Consider the following 20,252-nt stretch of genomic DNA (forward strand, 5'->3'; position numbering starts at 1 on the left):
CTGTCTTTGTTTGCCTCTTCAGCTAAAAGGAAGCAATTTGTGGTAATAGTGACCCCCTGTCCACTCTTGCTGCTCTGTGCCTTTTTAAATGTCCACAATGAATGTTTAAACAGGCTTTTGCTGGTGTAGGTGTCCACCCCTCCAGCTCCTCTCCTCTCTAAGCCTCTTCAGCTCCTCTTCAGTCTGGGCTTTTGCGTTTACAGCTCTAGTCTCTGTCGCTTTGTCACGTTATTATTTTTCACTTGTCTGTCTCTTGACCAACTGACTTTAGAGGAGAATATCATCATGAATATCATATGAGAGTGCCGGGGGGAGGGGGTGCATTTAAAGTCTGTTCCAGACCCCAGCAGCTGTGAAGTCATTAGCCTTCAGACATGTCACAAATGTGTAGGCCTGCATCTCTGTATCTGTGTGTGGGAGTGTGGTTGAGCATGCAAGAAACATACTGCATGTGCTAATACAGTGTGTGTGTCTATATTTGTATGCACAGAATAAACTCTCCAAACCTACAGCCCTTCATAGCCAGTAATATATTGTTAATGCAAGTCTGTCCTCATACATTAAAACTGCATGACTGTGAGCGTAAACATGATGTCATTCGTGTTTTACAGGATATGATGTCATGTCATTGATGTTTAATGTTTTAGATTGTGTGATTTATGTCTTCTGTTTTTATTTGTTCAGTGTTTTGTATGTAATTCTGTTAGGGTGTGCTCAATGACAGATTTCTACTGCAGTGGACAATCATTTTATTTACTCAACTGTTCATTATTTCATTGACAAGGCATCAAGCCTTATGTGTGTTTGAGCTTTTTTAGATTTTAGACACATTTTAGAAAGGCCTTCTTATACATAGTAACTGCACTGTATTATCCATGAGAAAGAAAGCAGAGATTCTGTGTTACTTTAATATTATAGTTTGTTTGGATTTAGGAAGGTTAGCCAACATGTGCCACCTAAGATGTGGTTTGCAATTGGTAGATACTTTCCAGTAGATTTTCAGTTATGACTAACCTGGCTTGATTGTGTGTTACAGATAAAAGGACTGACAAGTCTGCAGTATCTGGTGCCATCAGACTCAAGATCAGCGTGGAGATGAAGGGGGAGGAGAACGTGGTTCCTCCTCACGGCCAGTACACCTGTTTACATGAGGTAGCCATCATTATGGGATTCAGCAATGGGCAAATCATTTATCACTCAACTCAAACCATCGTCTTCTGGGGAGCTAAGCATTACGTTTACAAAGGCAGTTACTAAAGAAGACATCATTTATTAGCAAACTAACCAGATTTTTATCAATCAATATTTACAACAAAAAAAGTTAGAGATAACTCCAGCTGTGATAAGGGTCTTCATTTGTTGGCGTACAGTATATCACACAAAGAAAACTCTTTTATGACTCATTGTGGCACTGTGCTCCATCACCGTAACCTGTTCTGTTTTATCTCTCGTGTCACTCACAGAACCTGTTTCACTACCTGACCGAAGTGAAGAACAGCGGGGTAGTGAAGATCCCGCAGGTGAAAGGGGACGAGGCGTGGAAGGTCTACTTTGACGACGTGTCTCAGGAGATAGTGGATGAATTCGCCATGAGATACGGAGTGGAGTCCATCTATCAGGCTATGACGTTAGTACCACCCTGATCTATGGCCTTTTACCTCACCAATCTGTCATTGTCTCATTTGACTGAGTGGAGGAGAGAAGGAGATGGGAGAAGGAGAGCAGAAGGAGAAGAGGAGTAGTAAAGATGTCTCCTCAGCAGAATCAGAGCTTGGTGGACTATCGAGCTCCTAAGTTTGATTGATTAATTGCTGGTCTCCTGGAAAAACTCCCAACCTGCCTTGGTCACATTGATCATGGACACACATAAACAGTCTCGTTTCCCTCTCTCTCTGTCTCTCTGATCCTCTCTGAACCCATCCATCCATAAATGTCTCTATCTCTGTTTCCTTCACACACACACACACACACACACACACACACACACACACACACACACAGAAACATGAAAAGACACATCACCTGAAACATTAAAATGATTGAATATTGATCAAAGACATGCACTGCCATGTTACATGTTACATGAGCAGTGTTGATGTACAGTAATGTTTACCACTACAATAGTCTGCATCAAGCATCTAACTTTATATGTATTTAATATTTAGTGCACTCTTGGCCGCTGTAGCTTTATTTTTTTGTCTTTATATAGCAGACATTAATGGCCAGATTTACTCAGTCATGTGCACTTCACTTCAGGCGCAGTGTTTCCCACATATCATATCTTTTATGCAGCCCTCTCACATATATAAAATAACACCAGACAAAGAGGATATGAGCAGTTGTACCTGTGTGGTCATAAAACTTGAGCATTAAACTCAAGGTAACTTAGCGGACCTTGAACTACTGCAATAGTTGTTGTTGTTGTTTTGAATGTGAGTTTTTGAAAGTTTAAGACAAAATAAGTCCTTAGAGACACCATCATCTACATCATCTGTCTGAGCTCTCATCAGGGTCATTTTTTCAATTTTGATCACTCTAGCTGCTTGTTTTGTCTTTTTTTTTGCAAGCTATCGTTTTTATTTAGCTTCTTAGTATGTTATTATGTTTTCTATGATAAGGATACCATTTGAAATCGGAATGCAGATATATTTATTAAATAAACTGAAACAGATAGCAGCTTTGCATTACACCCCTTATCTCATTGTTTGCATATGACTTCCATTGTATTTCATGAACTGTGAGTAATAATGAGTTAGTAAGAATCTGCAGCATCACCACATTGCGATTTCAGTCTCAGCTGCTGCTGAAAATCTCAGATCAAATCACCAAACTGCACCTTTTAAGCTCTTCTTCTCTCGCAAAATACGCTTGTTGGGCAGTCCCAGTAGCTGACTATGTAATTAGCTGCTGCCTTAGTAAATCAGTGGCTAATTACACACAGATTGTGCTGGCAAATTGAATGAAAGGCGCAGCTCACATTTGTACTTTCATGGTCTTTCATATTATTGGCTAAAAAATAATAAAAATATAGCAACATAAAATACTCATATGGATGGCCTGTAGCAAAATAGGACCAATGGTTCCTTCAGCAGGTATTTGGATGACAAGTGAGTACACTATACACTGTTTAGATTTTTAGATTTTTCCCACTAGGCCCCAAGCATGTTTGATCGTCCACCAACTACTGTTTCACTTTTCTGATCCCAGTGATCACAACTCAACCTCACATATCCCACAGCAACTCCTTTATTTACCCTCCTACCGTTCCATGTAGGGCATACATGTCCTTGGATTTCTGTTGAGCCCTGTGAAGCTTAATTTAGCACATAAGTAACAAGTGGAACTGCTACAACATATATAATAGCAAAAGTGTTGTTGACACATTGAATTGTTTTGGTGCTGCAAACTGGTTTGGAGTTGCTAGGTGACAGACTGTTGTTTCAGTGTGACATGATATTGCAGCATATGAGGGATTGCTCGGTTATTTAAGTGCAGACAAGTGAAGCAGTTAGTAGCCTTGTTTCCACATTTCTCAGGTGGAGTTAATGCTTCAGGCTTGAACCTTGTTTTAAGCTTGGCGTTTCTCATATCAGCGCTTATTATGCTTCATCAGGAATTTATGAAAGGCTCTCCCTCTCCGTTTTCTTCATCATAGAACCTTGACTTCCAGTCACTCCTGACGTGATGGCTGTATAAATCACAGCTGCTGCGAAGAGTCAGAGACTCTCTCTCCTGTGTCCCTCCACAACAACCCCCAACATACCTCACCCTCATGTTCGTTTTTCTTCATCTCACTCAATCACCACTCCCTACCTCCCATCCCCGTTACTCATCATCTTTTTCTCATTTCTCCCAGAGACTGTAAAATGATACAATAATGTGCGTAGTGCATCTCATCCACTCGTAAAAACCATGGCAGGGTAACACTGGGACAAGCAACGTCTTCCTCTTGAAAATTGGCTCAGGAGATCCAGCTCTAAAAGCACCATGGGAATTCAGCGGATGCCATCATCACTCTCTTTGCATCACTCTCTTTGCTCGCATAACCCCAAGTGCTCCTGGGTAATTTGGAGGCTGAAAGCAGAGTAATTAAATAGGCCTCCCGATGAGAACAACTTTGTGTTTCTATTTGTGAGTGTGTGTGTGCATGTGTCTGTGTGTGTGTGGGTGTGCATGGGCTGCACTCAGGAGGGGGAGTAAATCTGTAATCATTACTCCACATAACCCGGTGCCTTTTCTAACACTTGGGCTTTATGAAGCAATGACTCACTGTGCAAGTTGTGTTTAGTTTCAGAATTTCTACACTCCAAGCTCAACATCCAGCTTCAAGCATTTATAGAAAAACATGTTTATTACAGTTATTTCCTCTAATATTGTATAAAAATACCAAATATTATTTATATTATCCACCACTAATGTCTGTCTAATGCAATATGTAATTAGAATATAGTATGTGAAAGTAAGATGTGAATAATATTATTGTCCTTTTTTGGTGACATATGTTTATGTAGGCTTAAGTCTTACAGGAAATCTGTTTTTCCATAGATTTCAGAATAAGCATTGAAAAAATGCTATATTTATAAATCTCAGCCTACTTTTCTGGCGTTAAGCTCTCAGGCATCTTGACTGTAAAAAGCATCCAATGCATCCAGATGTTTGGTTGCTATGGGTCACGCCGGAGGCTGAAGAAGTCCTCGTCTGCTCCATTAAAATAAACATATGCATTATTGCACATATATTTTTTATATGTGGTGTATTATCTAGAATAACATTATCTTTTATGTGCTCTGTGAATAGGTATGAAGATAGCAGCCAGTCTGTTCACTATAGGTAAATTGTCATGTAGGAGGTATTGCACATGGCTTGTGAAGCGTCAGCATGGAGTGTTAAAGGGAGCATATGCTCTTCAGTCAGACAGAGATCTCTGCTCAGACCAGGCCTCTCAAGCGCCAGCACTTAATTACTGCTGGGTAGCGCTGTTGGAGATGTGTTTCTGTGTGTGTAGGGAATAAGAGAGAGAGATCATCGCAAATCTGAAGTGGCAACACATGTGCCTCTCTCGCTGTGTGCAGTTTAAAGTTCAGTGAGTTAAAAAGGAGCTGGAGACCAGAGAAACAGAAGACATAAAGTTTGCAACAGAAAAAGGCCCCCCGCTCCCCTGGGAAGGATGACTTAAATAGTAGATATGTAGTTTATGCTGGGTTGACATATGTGGATTCACCTCAGCGGCAATTGCGCACTTTTAGCTTGAGGTGGTTTTGGAGGAATTTATTACGGAAAACAAAAGTGTAATGGTATCCAGTAACATTTACATTCCTCTCGTCTGATTATATCTCAGCACCCACACAATCCCTTGGTTTGCCATCAAACTTACTTGCTCAATCTACTTTGCAGGCTTATATCCTTAGAGGTATATCTTATTCTTCTATGATGTATGACATAATTTGCTATAGAGAGTCATTGTTTTACTACATGAATAGGTCAGTGAACTACTTATGCACTAACTCTGCCACCAGGAGTAATCGTTTGCAACATTAAAAATATGTTCTCTCTTCAGAAGCCAGAAGGTGAAAATAGAAGAAATAGTATACTGCAGTGGCCTCTATACTTTTTTTTTTTTTAATAGCAGTTACTGCAGTGCAAAGCAGTGGATAGAAGCAGGGTATGGAATATTTTTTGAGCTATATATTTAAAGGGAATGTTTTCTCTGGATGTTCAACACTGTCTGCTACCTTGGATTTTGAAGATTACTGGAGAGCATGCTTGTTATTTGATCATTCTCTGGAATTGTCTTGTTGATGTGGGGTCTCAAACTGTCTGTTTTTTCATGTGATTGTCTGTTGAATTTTGTTTGAGAAATGACCTCTGTGTTGCCCAGAAATGGCTACAGCACTGCCCTCTTTATGCTACGTAGAATAACCGCTGTTTTTTCTCCTCTGCAGGCACTTCTCCTGTCTGTCCGCCAAATACATGTGTCCCGGTGTGCCAGCGGTGATGAGCAACCTGCTCGCTAACATCAATGCCTACTTTGCCCACACTACCACCACCACCACAACCACTGCCTCCGCTTCTGACCGATTTGCTGCCTCTAACTTTGGGGTGAGTGCACCTATTATTGTCTTGTAGAGTGACATCTGCAGACATTACAGCAGAAATAAATAGCAATATCATGCTAAATGAAAATGTGGGTTGCCTACATGGTTTCAAGTAACATCTATTGCTGTCTTATAGTCAGCTATTTACCCTGTGAGATCAGTGCTTCAGTTGTCATTCTCATTTAGAGTTATTTGTCTAAAGCAAGTTGTGCACTTGAAATCAACAAAATCTCAGGGGTTGCCAGTGCTTTCCGATTCAGCTTTTAATAAGCTAATGTTGTAAGGCATCAAATAATATTTCCAGGCTTTAAGCCGAGTCTGGCAATGGAGCTAAACCACTAAATTTTGTTCCAGGAAATAAAAATGAATCACTGCCGGCATAGCAATGCTACCAACCACGCAGTGTTATAAATTTTTAGACACAATGCTTTGGGTGTGGTGATACTCTGGACTGAATTATGGAATTCTCATCCTAACAGAGGGAGAAATTTGTCAAATTACTGGACCAGCTGCATAACTCACTGAGGATCGACCTCTCTAAATATCGGGTATGTATGATCTTTTTGCATGTGGTGTGTTTGTTAAATGAAATCATGTCCACATTTGCATCTGTGACTTTTGTCACTTCAAAAGAAGGATCATTCCAAATTAATATCATGTAGACAGACTCAATGAGCATTGTGTCTGTATTTTACCCACGTAGCAGTTCTCCCTCTCTCTCTGTCCCTCTGTGAAAATGCAGGTTGTCATTTAGTATGGTCTGTTTGGTATTTACATCCTTTAAAACTGTACTTTTGATAGAAGTGTTGCCATATAAGCTATCTGCCTCCTGGTTGATTTGATATATTCAACTCTGTTTACAGTACACCCTGTGCTTACTATATCTGGCTTGGAGCAGCAATTTATTTACACTTTGATGTTAATGCCAAATGTCTCTGTCGCCCTCCCAACGTGGTTATTGACTGGATTCTCGTCTTACTTGGATACAGTTCAGTGTGTATTTTTTGCCCGTTTGCCTTGTTTGAAACATGCAGTGTAATCACACAGGATGCCAGTTAATGCCAGGTGCAAAGGTGTTATACTAAATGTCGGGATTAAGACAAAGTAAATGTCAGTCCAGATGTGTTGATATCATAACAAGAATGATATTTGATAATATCACATGATCCACATTTATGTTCCAATAGTATTAACAGCATAAGGTATGTGGCTTTGTAGACTTTGTGGTTTTAAGCTGTGATAATGAAGGAGGTGATAAGGAAGACTTGTGTGTGTGATTTCTCAAAGCAGAAATTACAGATAAATACATATAAACACAGACATGTCAGACATTGTGTTTAACAAAAACATAATTTACTGAATCAAATTCCATTTCAAATGAACTGATTGATAAATACAAAAAATAAATAAAAACAGCTTTTGCACTTTTCAGCAGACTGTAGCCAGTGGTGTAGCCAGGCACATAAATATTGATAATCAGCCTACTGTGTCAAGGGGTCCATCAGCATTTCCAAAAATAGTGGTCCTCATGGTCAAATAAATAGACCCCGTCATGAGTGTCCAGCACTCTGTCTGCCACGGTGGTTCTTGGATTTAGGGTACTGGACACCTTGTAAACATCTAGGCTATGTACTCCCTTGTTTCCATATGTAGGGTATACCAACTAATGCTAAAATAAATATCAAAGAACATTTAGTTTCAAAAGAATTTCTAACAGCTACATCCTGGAGTGTGCCCAACAGTAATAAGACTATGTTTACCTCCTGCTGTGCATGTTTTATTTAACTTCAGAGACACATTTTATATGTCGGTAGTTAAGCAGCAGCATCCAAAGTCAGAGGCTTCATCTTTAACTGCTAACTACTTAACCGTACATAATGCAGCAAAAACCAAGGTGGTGCGAAGAAGTGGAAAGAGGGAGGAACAGCTAAACTCTTTAAACTCTCTGCAATGAGGCAAAGTGGCCCATTGCAATAGCTATTACTATACATAATCATAATGGTTATTTATTGACCAATCTATTTGAAAAAAATGGGAAAAGACATTATATACTGATAATTATATGTGTCAGCTAATGTAGTCTATAAAACAGTGCAGCCTCAAACCTTATCTTTGTGAATGTTACTGTCAGACAGTGTGTTCGCTGTTGTCTCTTACATACATGCTGGGGAAATACATTTTCTATGTAAACAGGTGTAATGACTTTTCATCCCCCACTGAGTCGATCACACTTGTAGGCCTGTTTGTTGTATGTTATAGGTTCATTGTTCATGGTTGTTTGTTTGGTGATTGTCACTGGATGATGAGAAGCAGTCTATTGGCAAGCTTCACTGTACTGTATAGAGAATTTTCTGGTTGACCTGTTACATCTATATCCGTATCCATATATACATCTACATCTATATGATTTTGATGTTTACTGCTGTCACCATTTGATGCCTCAGTAGTCTGCATGCTGTCTGTATATGCAGAGCTCCGCCATTTGGTATGTCTTCCATGACATTTTGTGTATTGCACATTTGCTTGTTGTCAGCACAGTGATAGATACATGTGAAGTATACTCAAATAATTATATTTTTTACATTATTTGTAAAATGACATACATGTAACTAATATATAACATACCTTAAAATACTACATTAGATAAAGAAAAAAAAATATATAAGAGTAAGCTTAACAAAAATACATTAAATGTGTTTGTTTGTACTATTTTGAAATGGTTTGAAAGAACAATCAAAAACATCGTCACCCTACCCTAACCCAAAAATATATTATAAAAGCAAATGACACATGGTTTTGATTATATAACCGGACTAAATGTTAAAATTAAGAACCTAGAATCAGAAATTCATCTCTAACTGCCAGAGATCTGCCAGTCACAGGCCACCAAAGGTGCTGCTCTGTTCTACTCATGTAGATTGAAATCCTGACACGCACTACATAATCTTCCAGAACAATCCCAGGAGAGCTAATCCTGTTAGATACCACACACCGCCACAAACGTAGTCACACGCTCATTTGCCTTTCCCTGTACACGTCCATACGCATGCGCTCATATGCAGGTACATAATACAAATGTGCAGAGCTGTGGACATGCACACAGGTACACACAAGCCCCCATCTCTCCCACATACTCTCCCAAATGTGCAGATATCAACAATGCTGTTTGGCTGCAACTGCTCACTGACTCACACACAGGTACAGTATGCACCTGAGCATTCACACACACACACACACACACACACACACACACACACACACACACACACACACACACACACACACACACACACTCTTCACACTTTTCCCCAGCTGGTGGCAGAACACTGTGAACTGTAACTGAAAGATGACCCTCTCACCTTTAATGTAACATGAAAGGCAATGTGTCGTTGAGCTGGTGAGTGCTTTAGTTGCCTTGTTCTTTGCCACGGCTTGCTGTGTGAAGCCACATGTGATTACAGAGGCACACCCTGCTGGCAGCAGATCCTGCTGTCTGTCTACTGAGGGGAAAAAGAGAGGATGAGAGAAGGACAGCAAGTACATAGTAAAAGAGAGAAAAAGAGAGGACTTGAGGGAGACAGAGAATGAAGTTGCAAATAGTCAGAGAGGGGTAAAGAGGATTTGGAGAAACGAGAGGTGGATAAAACAAACAGAGAGAGTCAGTTGGAGTAGCTGGGATTTGGACATAAAGGGAGAGAGTTGGAGGGAAAGAGAGATGGATTTGGAAAGAGTTGAGAGAGGAAAAACAGATGAAGAACGAAAGGAGGCATGGTGGATGGGCGACAGAGAAGGAGAGAGAGGGTTAAGTGAAGGAGAGATGGCCTCTCTTATTTTCAGATGGCCTGACTGTCTGGCGATGACACGTTCACTGAGAGCAGTCACACAATATCACATTGGCTTCACCTGCCAGCACTGCCATGCTGCTCTCTTGTCAAGCCTGCTACAGACCAGTGGTTCACGCACACACTCACGCACACACACACACACACACACACACACACACACACACACAGTTCATACTCTCTCTTTCATTCTCTCACTTTCTCAAGCCGTCCCACAGAGCCAGCCTGCCACTATTGGACAGTAATAAGATTCAGATCTAGCTACTCCACCCGTTCACTGTATGGATTTCCCCTATAATGGTATTCTGAGAGAGATTGAGTTTGCTTTTGTAAAACAGAGGACTGGAATCAGCAGAGAGGGAGCCAGGGTGCAGCTGCCACTCTAAATTTTGCTACATATGCGTTTCTTCTCTTTAAACTTTCTTCTAACAGACCTGATACACGGTGACACCTTGTATAGCCAGTCTGTCCCAGCTGGGATTTGCAGGTTTCTCTGGGTAGAACATAAAATCTCAGTATTCAAAGCATGCTGCGAAGGATTTGGTCTGTTGGCTTAGTTCGGACAGTTTGATATAAAGTGCTGTTTGTTCAGTAAGCACCCCTGGGAGTTATGTGCTATTCTCTTAAAATGGAACTCTGTGCAGTACTACAGTGATGCCTTCAGAGAAAAGGTTACTTAATGCAAACAGCTGGTTTGTTGCTTTCTACAGTGCAGTAGTTCCTGTTGCCTCTTCCAGTAACAGAGAACATAGAGAGTAAAATTGTTGTTCCACATTGTACCTGTAGCTTTCTACAGCAGGGTTATATCATAGTCAGCAATACTGTGATGTTAACAGAGCATCACATTAACAACACAATTATACTTCTGGGATCATATCCACAAGGATGATCTATAGTACCAACAAGACATTCTTAAGCATATCACAGTCTGCTATATATAGAAGCATACAGCCAGCCTCTGTCATCCTCATTTTCTAGTTTCTGGAGGAAGAAATGTTTAGGGAACAAAGCTGCATCTGCATAGTTGCAAATATTTGGGATAATCTTGTTCTTTGCAGAGCAAAACCTGCATAATCCAGAGCTATCCTTTTAAAATTTATGACAGACAATGCAAGAAGCTAAGCACAAGAGACAGGCTACTATCACCTTTCAGAGTGCTGAAGATAAGGAAAGTTTAGTAAAAAAAAAAATTAAAAAAGTTTTTGAAAGGGCACAGAACTCAAATGTGTGAGGTTCTGCTCCAGGAAACACTGATATTATTATATCATACATGGGTAACAAGAGTTATTTTCTGTGTAACATAACATTGCTTCATATCTAGACAGTTGTAACACTTTATGTGGAGCTTAAGAGATGCCCCCCATAAAACATCTCAAATGCATACACATTATCACTTCAATAGACACACAAATCCATATACACAGACACATACTGAGCGGCATATGCCTCCGCTCAGGAGTTCAGGGAGACCAGTGCAGTGTTCCTGTGGCAGTTTGAGGTCCAGTGCCCATCAGTGCCTGACTGCTTTTGATCCCTTTTTCCACATGATTACCTGCACTCGCTCCACTTGTTGCCCGGTGTTTGACCGGCAACTTGTTTTAGCCATTATGCTGCCTCTGTAAAGAGCATACTTAACATTTATAATAACAGCAGTTATAATCGTCCATTTAGATTTTAACCTTCAACCCAATGTTACATCACATAAAGGGCATGCAGTGATATTCATACACACTAATCATGAAACTGTACAGTGTATTGTCTACACTAACCTTAGAGTTAAATGCATTAGATATGTGTGAATATGTGTACGTGGAATGTGCTGACCTTTTTTTAATTTTGATGATAAGCAGTCACTGCTTTGAAGGTTTGCACTCAGTGTAGGCAGTGGCCCAACATAATATTCAGTGTAGACTAGAACAAAGACAAAAAACTAAAAGCTCATCAGCATCACTCACTCCTCGTCCCATCTCATAATGGACTTTCTGTCATCTTTGGAAGGCTCTGCTGATGTTGTCTCTACTTTTGGCTCAGAGATGGATGCCTTGGTTTTTTAGTATGCTTGCCTGCTTCTGGGCAATAAATCTGTTTTGTCTTCCTTTGTTTTTCTGCTGATAAAGGTGGAGTTTCTCATTTCTGGTCTTTGTGGTTTCAAACATAGTGGCTGTTAAGAGGTAGACAAAGTTTTTCTTTATACCACTGTCACTACTTGTAAAGTACGACACTGTAGTCATCATTTTTGTATGTTGGCCAGAAATAGCGAGTTTTGTTAGTAATGTTTCACTGGCTAAAATGTTGTTTTTAAGCTATTTAAGCATCCCAAACTTGCCTGGTGCTGTGATCATAATTTAGATAAATACCATTCAGTTGCTCCTTGCTTTACAAAGATATAGTCAATAATGAATGTGTTTCTGTGTATCCTTGCCATCTGCAATCAGAACAGGTTGTGAAATATCAAATTAGATTGGTAGCTGATATCATAACATTTTGCATGTAGACATTTGTTTTTTGTGAGGAACCCACCTACCTTCTTTGCAGCAATCATGATGAGTGTCAATGAGTACTTGACTTTACTTGATTTCAATCACTGTAATTACCCAGCAAGATTACCTTTTGATGTCAGAGAATTCACTAATTAACAGATTTAAAATGCCACACTTTAAAGCAGTTTTTCCATTCAAATGATAGAATAAAATACAATTTTGTTGTAATTTGAATTATTAATTTAATTTCCAAACCAAGTGGACTCTATGGATCAGACCTCCCCTATCACTGAAAGGCAGACTGGCAGTGAAAATTGTAATGTCTTTTTCTGTGCAATTTCTGCTCCTTCATGGGTGATTTTGCTCCCCTTGATAAAGGTGTTAATGCCTCTATTGGAAAAGCAAGAAGACACAGATTAGTTTGACATTACTTGAGGAATGGATAGACCTCAGTGGATTAGCTGTCTTTATTTTTCTGAACTGTATTTTACCAACAAAATCACACCGCAGTCTTAATTAGTTTCACAGTAAAGCTTGCAGTTCCTACAAAAACATATACAAATACAAACGGATGAAACACATTCTGAAGTGTTGTTATAACTGTTCCAGCACAGTGAGTTCAGGAGGTGTACAGATGGCAGCATTCAAGGTTGCAGTGGAAGCTATAAAACGCATGTTTCAGACGGACCGATGGTTTCACTTGTTTCTGAAGGCTACATATATGTGAGTTTATTGTAAGAGAAATTTCCCCTTCAGCAGAGAGAGAGAGCATAGTGAATGATGGCATTAATGGCACCATGCTGTGAAAGAGACTGCCGGTGGTACAGTAGCTGCAAGAAAATTCTTCTCTTTGCCTGTAATTGAAGGATTTATATTAAAATGAGTCTGCTGGGGACTGGGTGAGACAGGATGCTCAAGTTCCTTAATACTATTTAAAAATCTTTCGGTTAGAGACAAATGATGAAATACTCTAACAACTACATTGTTCATATAAAAGGTAGTGATGCAAACTTATTTTTGTCTTCGGCGAAAAAATCCCCAGCTCAAAACTGAATTTCTTTCCTTTTTTCCCCCATCAGAAGCCAAATATAGTATGACTGGTCCACATTTGCCTGTGCAGAATGTGTGTCAAGCTTGTTAGCCTAGAGGCTGTTTAGTTTATCTTTACTGGGGACTACACTTTCACCTCTAAACTAGACTGCTCTTATTAATCATGGGTTTAAAAACATATACTGTATGCTCTCAGTGGACAGCTGACTGTCCGCAAAGCATTAACAGGCCAACCGCATTTTCTTTGTTTGTTTTCTACTTTTCAGACCAGTTTCTAGGTTGTATGGAACAATTATGCTTTAAACCTTCATTGTCTGTTTTGTGTTTATTGCTTACTCCTTGAAAACTCGTCATCTTGAATCATTTATCAACCCAATAAAAACCTCTATGCTGCTCACGTCCAAAAGATGTCAGTCGAGTTTTGCTTCTGCTGATCAGCCTTGATCTCAGACAGACCTTGTGCTGTCAAGCCGACAGGCTGCTGTAAAGATTTGGCTCTATTTCCTAAATCTCTGTTGTGCATTTATTGACAAGGTAGAGGAGGGATAGAAAACAAATAGAAAGCAAAAAATTTTATTAGAGCAATGAGAGAGTAGGAGAAGTAGGATAATGTATGGGGCAGTGATGCCTTTCCTCAGGGCTGTCAGGGCTTTATATGCTCCCCGTCACGGTGCTCTGCCCTGCCTGATGACTTCATGGCCCCGAAATAGAGGTTTTCATCAGCAGAGACCTCCCTTGTCCACTAAACGATTAGACAGACAGTCATTTCGTTATGATTGCTGGGCGTTGCTTTGTAATCAATTTCAATGTTTTGGGCGAAGTGATGTGATGTGGTGGGTGTGGGGGGGTTCGACGTTAAAAGGCTGCTTTCACTAAGATGCCCTCTCTCCTCATGTTACCCCCCCCCCATCTCTGTCTTGCTCCAGGATAATTTCCCAGCAGGAAACCCAGAGCGTCTCCAAGATCTGAAGTCCACTGTTGATCTGCTGACCAGCATCACCTTCTTCAGGATGAAGGTAGCGTGTGTGTTTGTGTTTGGGAGAGTAGGTTGTATGGGTGGGGTACAACTCTATTTTCTATTTAAGAGAGATTGAAAGAAGCATTACAAGAAATAAATGCTGTAGTAAATAATTATGGAACACTAACTAACCATTGTAAATGTCTAACATACGTGTCATTTAGCTTTTATCTGACAACTTCCTTCCTGGTCATGGCTGTAAAATCTCCCCAACATTCAATTATAAGCATAAACCCACATTGATTTTAGGCACATGTCATTTAGGTGAAATCAATTCCAGCTCATAATTCCTGAAAACCTTACCCTCTTAACTCCACTGACCACTCAAATCCAAATGAATTGTTGTTGAACAATTTCTTTGTCTGCAGGTTGATGCAGTGGGTTTGTGTTTGTGCAATGTGTGTGTTGACCTGCATACTTCAGTAAGCCTCTATGTTAAAAATGCTTCTAGCTCTGTCTTGTTTCCGCTCCCTCCCTCTCCCCCAACAGAATGCCTTGTGTGGACTTGTCTTCCGCTATATAAAAAGCCTGGGCTCCATTCAAGTTCTCTTTTGGCGGGAGTGGGGGTGTAGTGCTGGAGCACTGAGGCATAGCTAAGATGGCAGCTGTGAGCAAAGGAATGAAAACTGTCAGTTTAGGTTATCAAAGCTTTCACTCGGTGCCATGCCCATGCTGAGCTGTACAGTGTATACGCACTGCCACTTACGCACAGGAGCTTCGGTGTTACTATACGATATGCTGCACACACACTTAAATGCCAGTCTGGCCACATGTCAATTATGATATACATAATGGATGTAAGAAGGTTGGTCTTTTTTCCGCAAGGAAGTGAGATCCTGGGGTTAATATTTCAAATGTAATATGATATCATTACGTTATCGCTCCACTGATGGATGGTACTGTACATAGAAACGCATTTAAGACACAGTAACTGTCATTGATTTGGATAAACTGCTGTGAGTCCTAGGAGAACACCCAGCCTTGACATCACAGATTTGAATTGTGTGTGTATTTATGTGTGTGCAGGTACAAGAGCTCCAGAGTCCACCAAGAGCCAGTATGGTGGTGAAGGACTGCGTGAAAGCGTGTCTGGACTCCACATACAAATACATTTTTGATAACTGTCATGAACTATACAACCAACTCCTCGACCAGGTAAACAGCTTCCAGATCCTTTTGAATAACCAGATATTGAGATCTATGTATTCCTCATGTAGATATAACAATGCACACACTACACAATGTGTAAGTTCAACACGTAATGACCTCTCTTGAATTTAGTTCTCATATATCTTGAAATAAAATTTCTTGAAGTCAAATCACACAAAAACTTGATTTAGCTAATATACCAATTGGACAAGAAGAGTTACTGTACTAATAGTTGTATTTGTATTCATTTGTGTCAAAAAGATGAAGAACAGGGTAAGGTGGCAGGTTTTAAGATGTGGATAGTGTTAGAGGTGAATCAAAGTAAGGCCTGCTGCATGGATCCAGTGTGTGCGCTCAAAATCTGAATCACTGCCTTCTTCTGCTGTCTGTGCATAGCAATGTGTTGATAACATGACTCGTTGGTCATTTGCACCCTTGACCCAATCACTTTCTCCTTTGCCTTCTTGCTAAGCACACCAGCAATCAGATAGGTATTGTATTTATTGTATTAAGAACAGGGGAGCAAACTCTCCTCTGATGGTTTTCCCTTTTACACCTGGTTTCTGTCTTGAGGGTCCTTCTTTAAACTCATCTTAAGGGACTTTATACCTAAAATAAAAACAAAAAAACCCCACACTGCCTGGTTTGGGCTGAAGCAACATATGTACATCACAAATGTTGAAGCTGAATATTAATGCAAACTGCAATTGTAAATATGCACTTTTTAGTATGGGATTTGTCTGCCAGCTGTTCAGCTTTAGTGTTCTTTTGTTTCTTTCATTATGGTTGTTGTGGTTATGGCATCCCTGGGCTTGAAAACCATAACCCAGTCCAGTAGTAGCCCATCTAGACTGCAAACAAACACTAAACAAGATATTATAAAAGACAATTTCTAACAAAAGGATGCATATTTATGGATAGCACACACAGGATAATGGCAAGGAGAGTAATAAAATCTAGGCTGATGTGCTTATTGTTATTGTAAAGCTTCTTTAGTATCATTTTCTGCATTTCTAATCTTTGATTTGATGAGTAAACACAGTGTTAGCCAGAGCTGCTAAACTTCAATAAAAGCAACTCACAGCATACCTGCTCTGCTGATTCATGCAATTACATTTAATGAACAAAGTAGCTACTCCACATCTGGTAATTAGCCAGGCAGATAGACAACACTAACTAGATAACTGACACTCAATGAGAGCTTTATGAACGTACTACCTGCATCATTGCAAAGAGTAAATTGTTTAAGTTTGGTGATGTAGCTTGCTTAAATTCTGTCTTTAACGGGACATTGTGTAGGAATTTTTCCCATCTAGCAGTAAAATTGTATTTTGCATTCAAACGAATAGTGCTCTCTAGTGCCTCGCGTTTTCAAATGCGTATTGCAACTACGGTAGCCATTATGTACCAAGAAGCCTACCTGTCCAGGAGAAAGCAGGCAACTTCAGCATCCCTTTGAAAGTCTTTCTCCTTCATTAGCTCTTTCCACCTGGGAAAAGCTACCCCGATGTTTACCCTCGTTTTTTGAATTTGCCGGTCACGTTGCCTTTTTAATTCCCTTTTTCGCTTTTTTTTAGCGAAGAGGATTCCTTCTCCTGTGGCTCGGCATAAGTATGATCCTCCATTATGAACTAAAGTGCAGTGCAGACTTTCAAATGTGCCGGGGCAGTGACAAGCGCCTCTCACTGATCCCCTTCTCCGTTATAGCGGGTTTCAGTCACGTGACGCTGGCTCTGAACGAAAACGTGTTGTGGATTAGCTAGACAGGTAGGCTACTGCTTTATGTCCCTCTCGGCAATTATAGTTTTTCAAAATGGCGGAACGACATGGAAGCCTCCATGGACTTGCCCGTCCAATGTATATACAGATAAGAAATTCTTCGCTGACGAGGATAAGTCAGATCATTGGCAGAGGTAATTTTACACCAATGAGGACACATTTATGAATGAAGACATTGACTTTAGCTAATAAAATACTTAAAACACTACACAATGTCCCTTTAACTACTGGTATTCCTTGAAAAGCTACATACAGTTATCACTTCAAGGCAACTTCTAATACTATAAATATGATAATATTTGTAAGAAACTCTTCTTTCCTAAATTATTTGGCCAGGTGGCATCCACTTTCTATAACCTTCATAAACCTGAGATTACACCTTTCCCTTCAGCTTTAGTGTGCTTTGTGTTGATGCGTGACAATGGCGGGAAAATATATATTCAATCCAGCATGGCTGGAAATCAATAGGCTATATATCATGACTGACATTTACCTGACAATAAAAATGTACACTGCCTCTATTGCAAACTTTGCATGAAGGACTTCAACCTTCTAAGAAAGAAAGAGATGGCGGTGAGGAGCCATATAAAAGCAGCCAAGGACCAGGCAGCACTTACCTGATGCAAATCACAATCTCATCTGTTTAGGGCTCTTTGTGCCAGATGGATAATGTATGAGCACAAAAAATAGGTTTCAGCATGGACAGTGTGCAAAAACTGGCTTAAAACTATACAGCCATACTGCCTTCTCATGTAAGAACGTATCACAAGTGTGCCATGAGCAGCTGCAGGCATGTTCTCATATTGAGAACTGACAGACTCACATAATTACATTTTCAAGAAATACAGCATCACCCAGTCCTTGGTTTGCTTCTCCGAACACATGAAGATTTCCATGTGCTGGTTGACTTGCTTTGGCCTCGCCCCAGTAATAATCAGGCAACAGGCAGCTCCGCCTGATTATTTTACGGTTTACTTCCCAAGGAGAATGGCCTGCATGCTACAGAAGATAATGTCTTTTAAGATAATGTGTGCAATCCGCTCAAAAGTTGAATAATAAGCTTCCTTTGTTTAAACAGCCTGAGGGGTTGTAAGCAATTACCAAACCGGAGAGATAGACACTTTGGCTAATTACATCTTCGTCCACCACAGTTTCACAATTGACAGCCTCTCCATCAGCGTTTCCTCCACGGCAGGAGAAAAAGGCTTCGGTGTCACCCCAAAGCAAATCTCACTGTGACTATAAATTATTATGTTCACATACACTAGGTAGCCTTTGACTCAGCAGATAGAACACATTACAGACCCCAATTCTCCAGTTGCTAACAGTGACTGAGTGTGGCGACACAAGGGCTGACACGGTGGCCAGGCAGGCAGTGAAATATCCCAGCCACAACAAGGCATCTTGCATAACATAACAACAAAGCTCCCTGCTTCTGCCGGAGTGTAAAGTGACTGGGGGGAGGAGGGGCACGGGGACTCTAGCTTAACAGTTTCTTAAGTACTGGCAGGAAAGGGAGGATTTTGTTAAGCATAATGAAGGGGAAATGGAAAGAGAAAAGGAATCATGGAAAAGGGCAAAATTAAAAACAAACATAATTCCCATTCTTTCTGGCTCAGGAATGTTAAGATACACATGAAATATATATACATATCTATGAAAGAAATGTATGTACAGAAAATATGCACACATGCATTATGCATATATTAATGCATAAGTAGACAGACGATTAGAAGCGATATGGTTGGAAGAAAGACGTTGGTGTTCGTTGACAGGCATATGCACAGGCAGGAATCAACTGTGCAGAAGAGCCACAGAGGAGCTACAAGACTACTCCACTTGTTACTCAGCGAGCAATTCAGATTGATTTGATAAGCATCTCTCTCACCGACATTATCACATATTTGCCAACAATACTCAACTGGTTGATTTTAACTGTTTGAAGAAGACGCTGTTTGTTCTTAGAATGCATATCTTTGAGTGTATTTGTCCATACGAACGATATGTACACACATACTGAGCGTATGTACTACTTTACTGAGCTTTAAAATGCACTGCAACAGCTTCAGTTCCACCCACAGCTATTTCTCTTGGGAATTTGATCACATTCGCTGAGAACATCCTTCAATCAGAGACTCTGTAATTTATGTCACATTTTGAGAATTGATGAGGAGCCAGTTGTATGCTAATGCTGAATTCTCCCACACAGGGACTGAAAGTGCTAAACAATAAACATAAACCACTAGCTACCCTCTAGAGGAGTGATACGCTCCTATGAATATTTCTGCTAGTGCCCCCACCACCCCGTGCACTGGAAATAGTGGAGTTACACTGCGCTCTTACTTCAGTACAGTATTCACCTCCTAGTACAACTGAAGCCCATGGGTGTGTTGTTGACTGTAAAACGACAGCAGGCTACTTAATCACCTTTAACAATGTGTTTGTACCTACTTGAGGTGAATACAGATGAGCAAAGGGAGGCTACACTATGTTTTAGTGGATGCATACTGCATCCCATTTAGTAGGGATGACACAACCTTCAGTGTCCTTCATACAACCATCCAGCTATAAAGAGCTTTGCTCACACACACAAAGGTACAGTGCATGCAGTTTTGCATAGCTGACTCACCTCGTGCAGAGATATTTGTGTCATTGTTCATGCCTCCAATTTAACAGAAATGTACCTAGCTGCATGCACTTGCATATCTCCCCCTGATGGCCCAGTTCTCATACCAAGGCATACCTTCCTCTTTGAAGTAAGCATCACATCATTCTAATTTGTTAAACTATGAGGACCAAAATGAATTGCACGCCTTTTTCTTTCCTTCTTCTGCTTTGA

The 20,252-nt window shown here is 40.3% G+C and overlaps 1 protein-coding gene across 3 annotated transcripts in view; it reads left to right on the top strand.

Moving 5' to 3' along the window:
* The window catches only part of LOC127351190 (protein unc-13 homolog C), a 100,359-nt gene that overhangs the window by 37,284 nt on the left and 42,823 nt on the right, over positions 1-20,252 (top strand). For all 3 annotated transcript variants that reach the window (XM_051378487.1, XM_051378488.1, XM_051378489.1), the window contains exons 11-16: positions 1,037-1,152; positions 1,464-1,627; positions 5,943-6,099; positions 6,575-6,643; positions 14,394-14,483; positions 15,512-15,640. In XM_051378487.1, the coding sequence (XP_051234447.1) occupies positions 1,037-1,152; positions 1,464-1,627; positions 5,943-6,099; positions 6,575-6,643; positions 14,394-14,483; positions 15,512-15,640 (725 nt within the window). The remainder of the gene's footprint in view (positions 1-1,036; positions 1,153-1,463; positions 1,628-5,942; positions 6,100-6,574; positions 6,644-14,393; positions 14,484-15,511; positions 15,641-20,252) is intronic.

The sequence above is a fragment of the Dicentrarchus labrax genome, unplaced genomic scaffold, assembly GCF_905237075.1.
Source record: "Dicentrarchus labrax unplaced genomic scaffold, dlabrax2021, whole genome shotgun sequence".
In the NCBI taxonomy this organism is placed as follows: Eukaryota; Metazoa; Chordata; class Actinopteri; family Moronidae; genus Dicentrarchus; species Dicentrarchus labrax.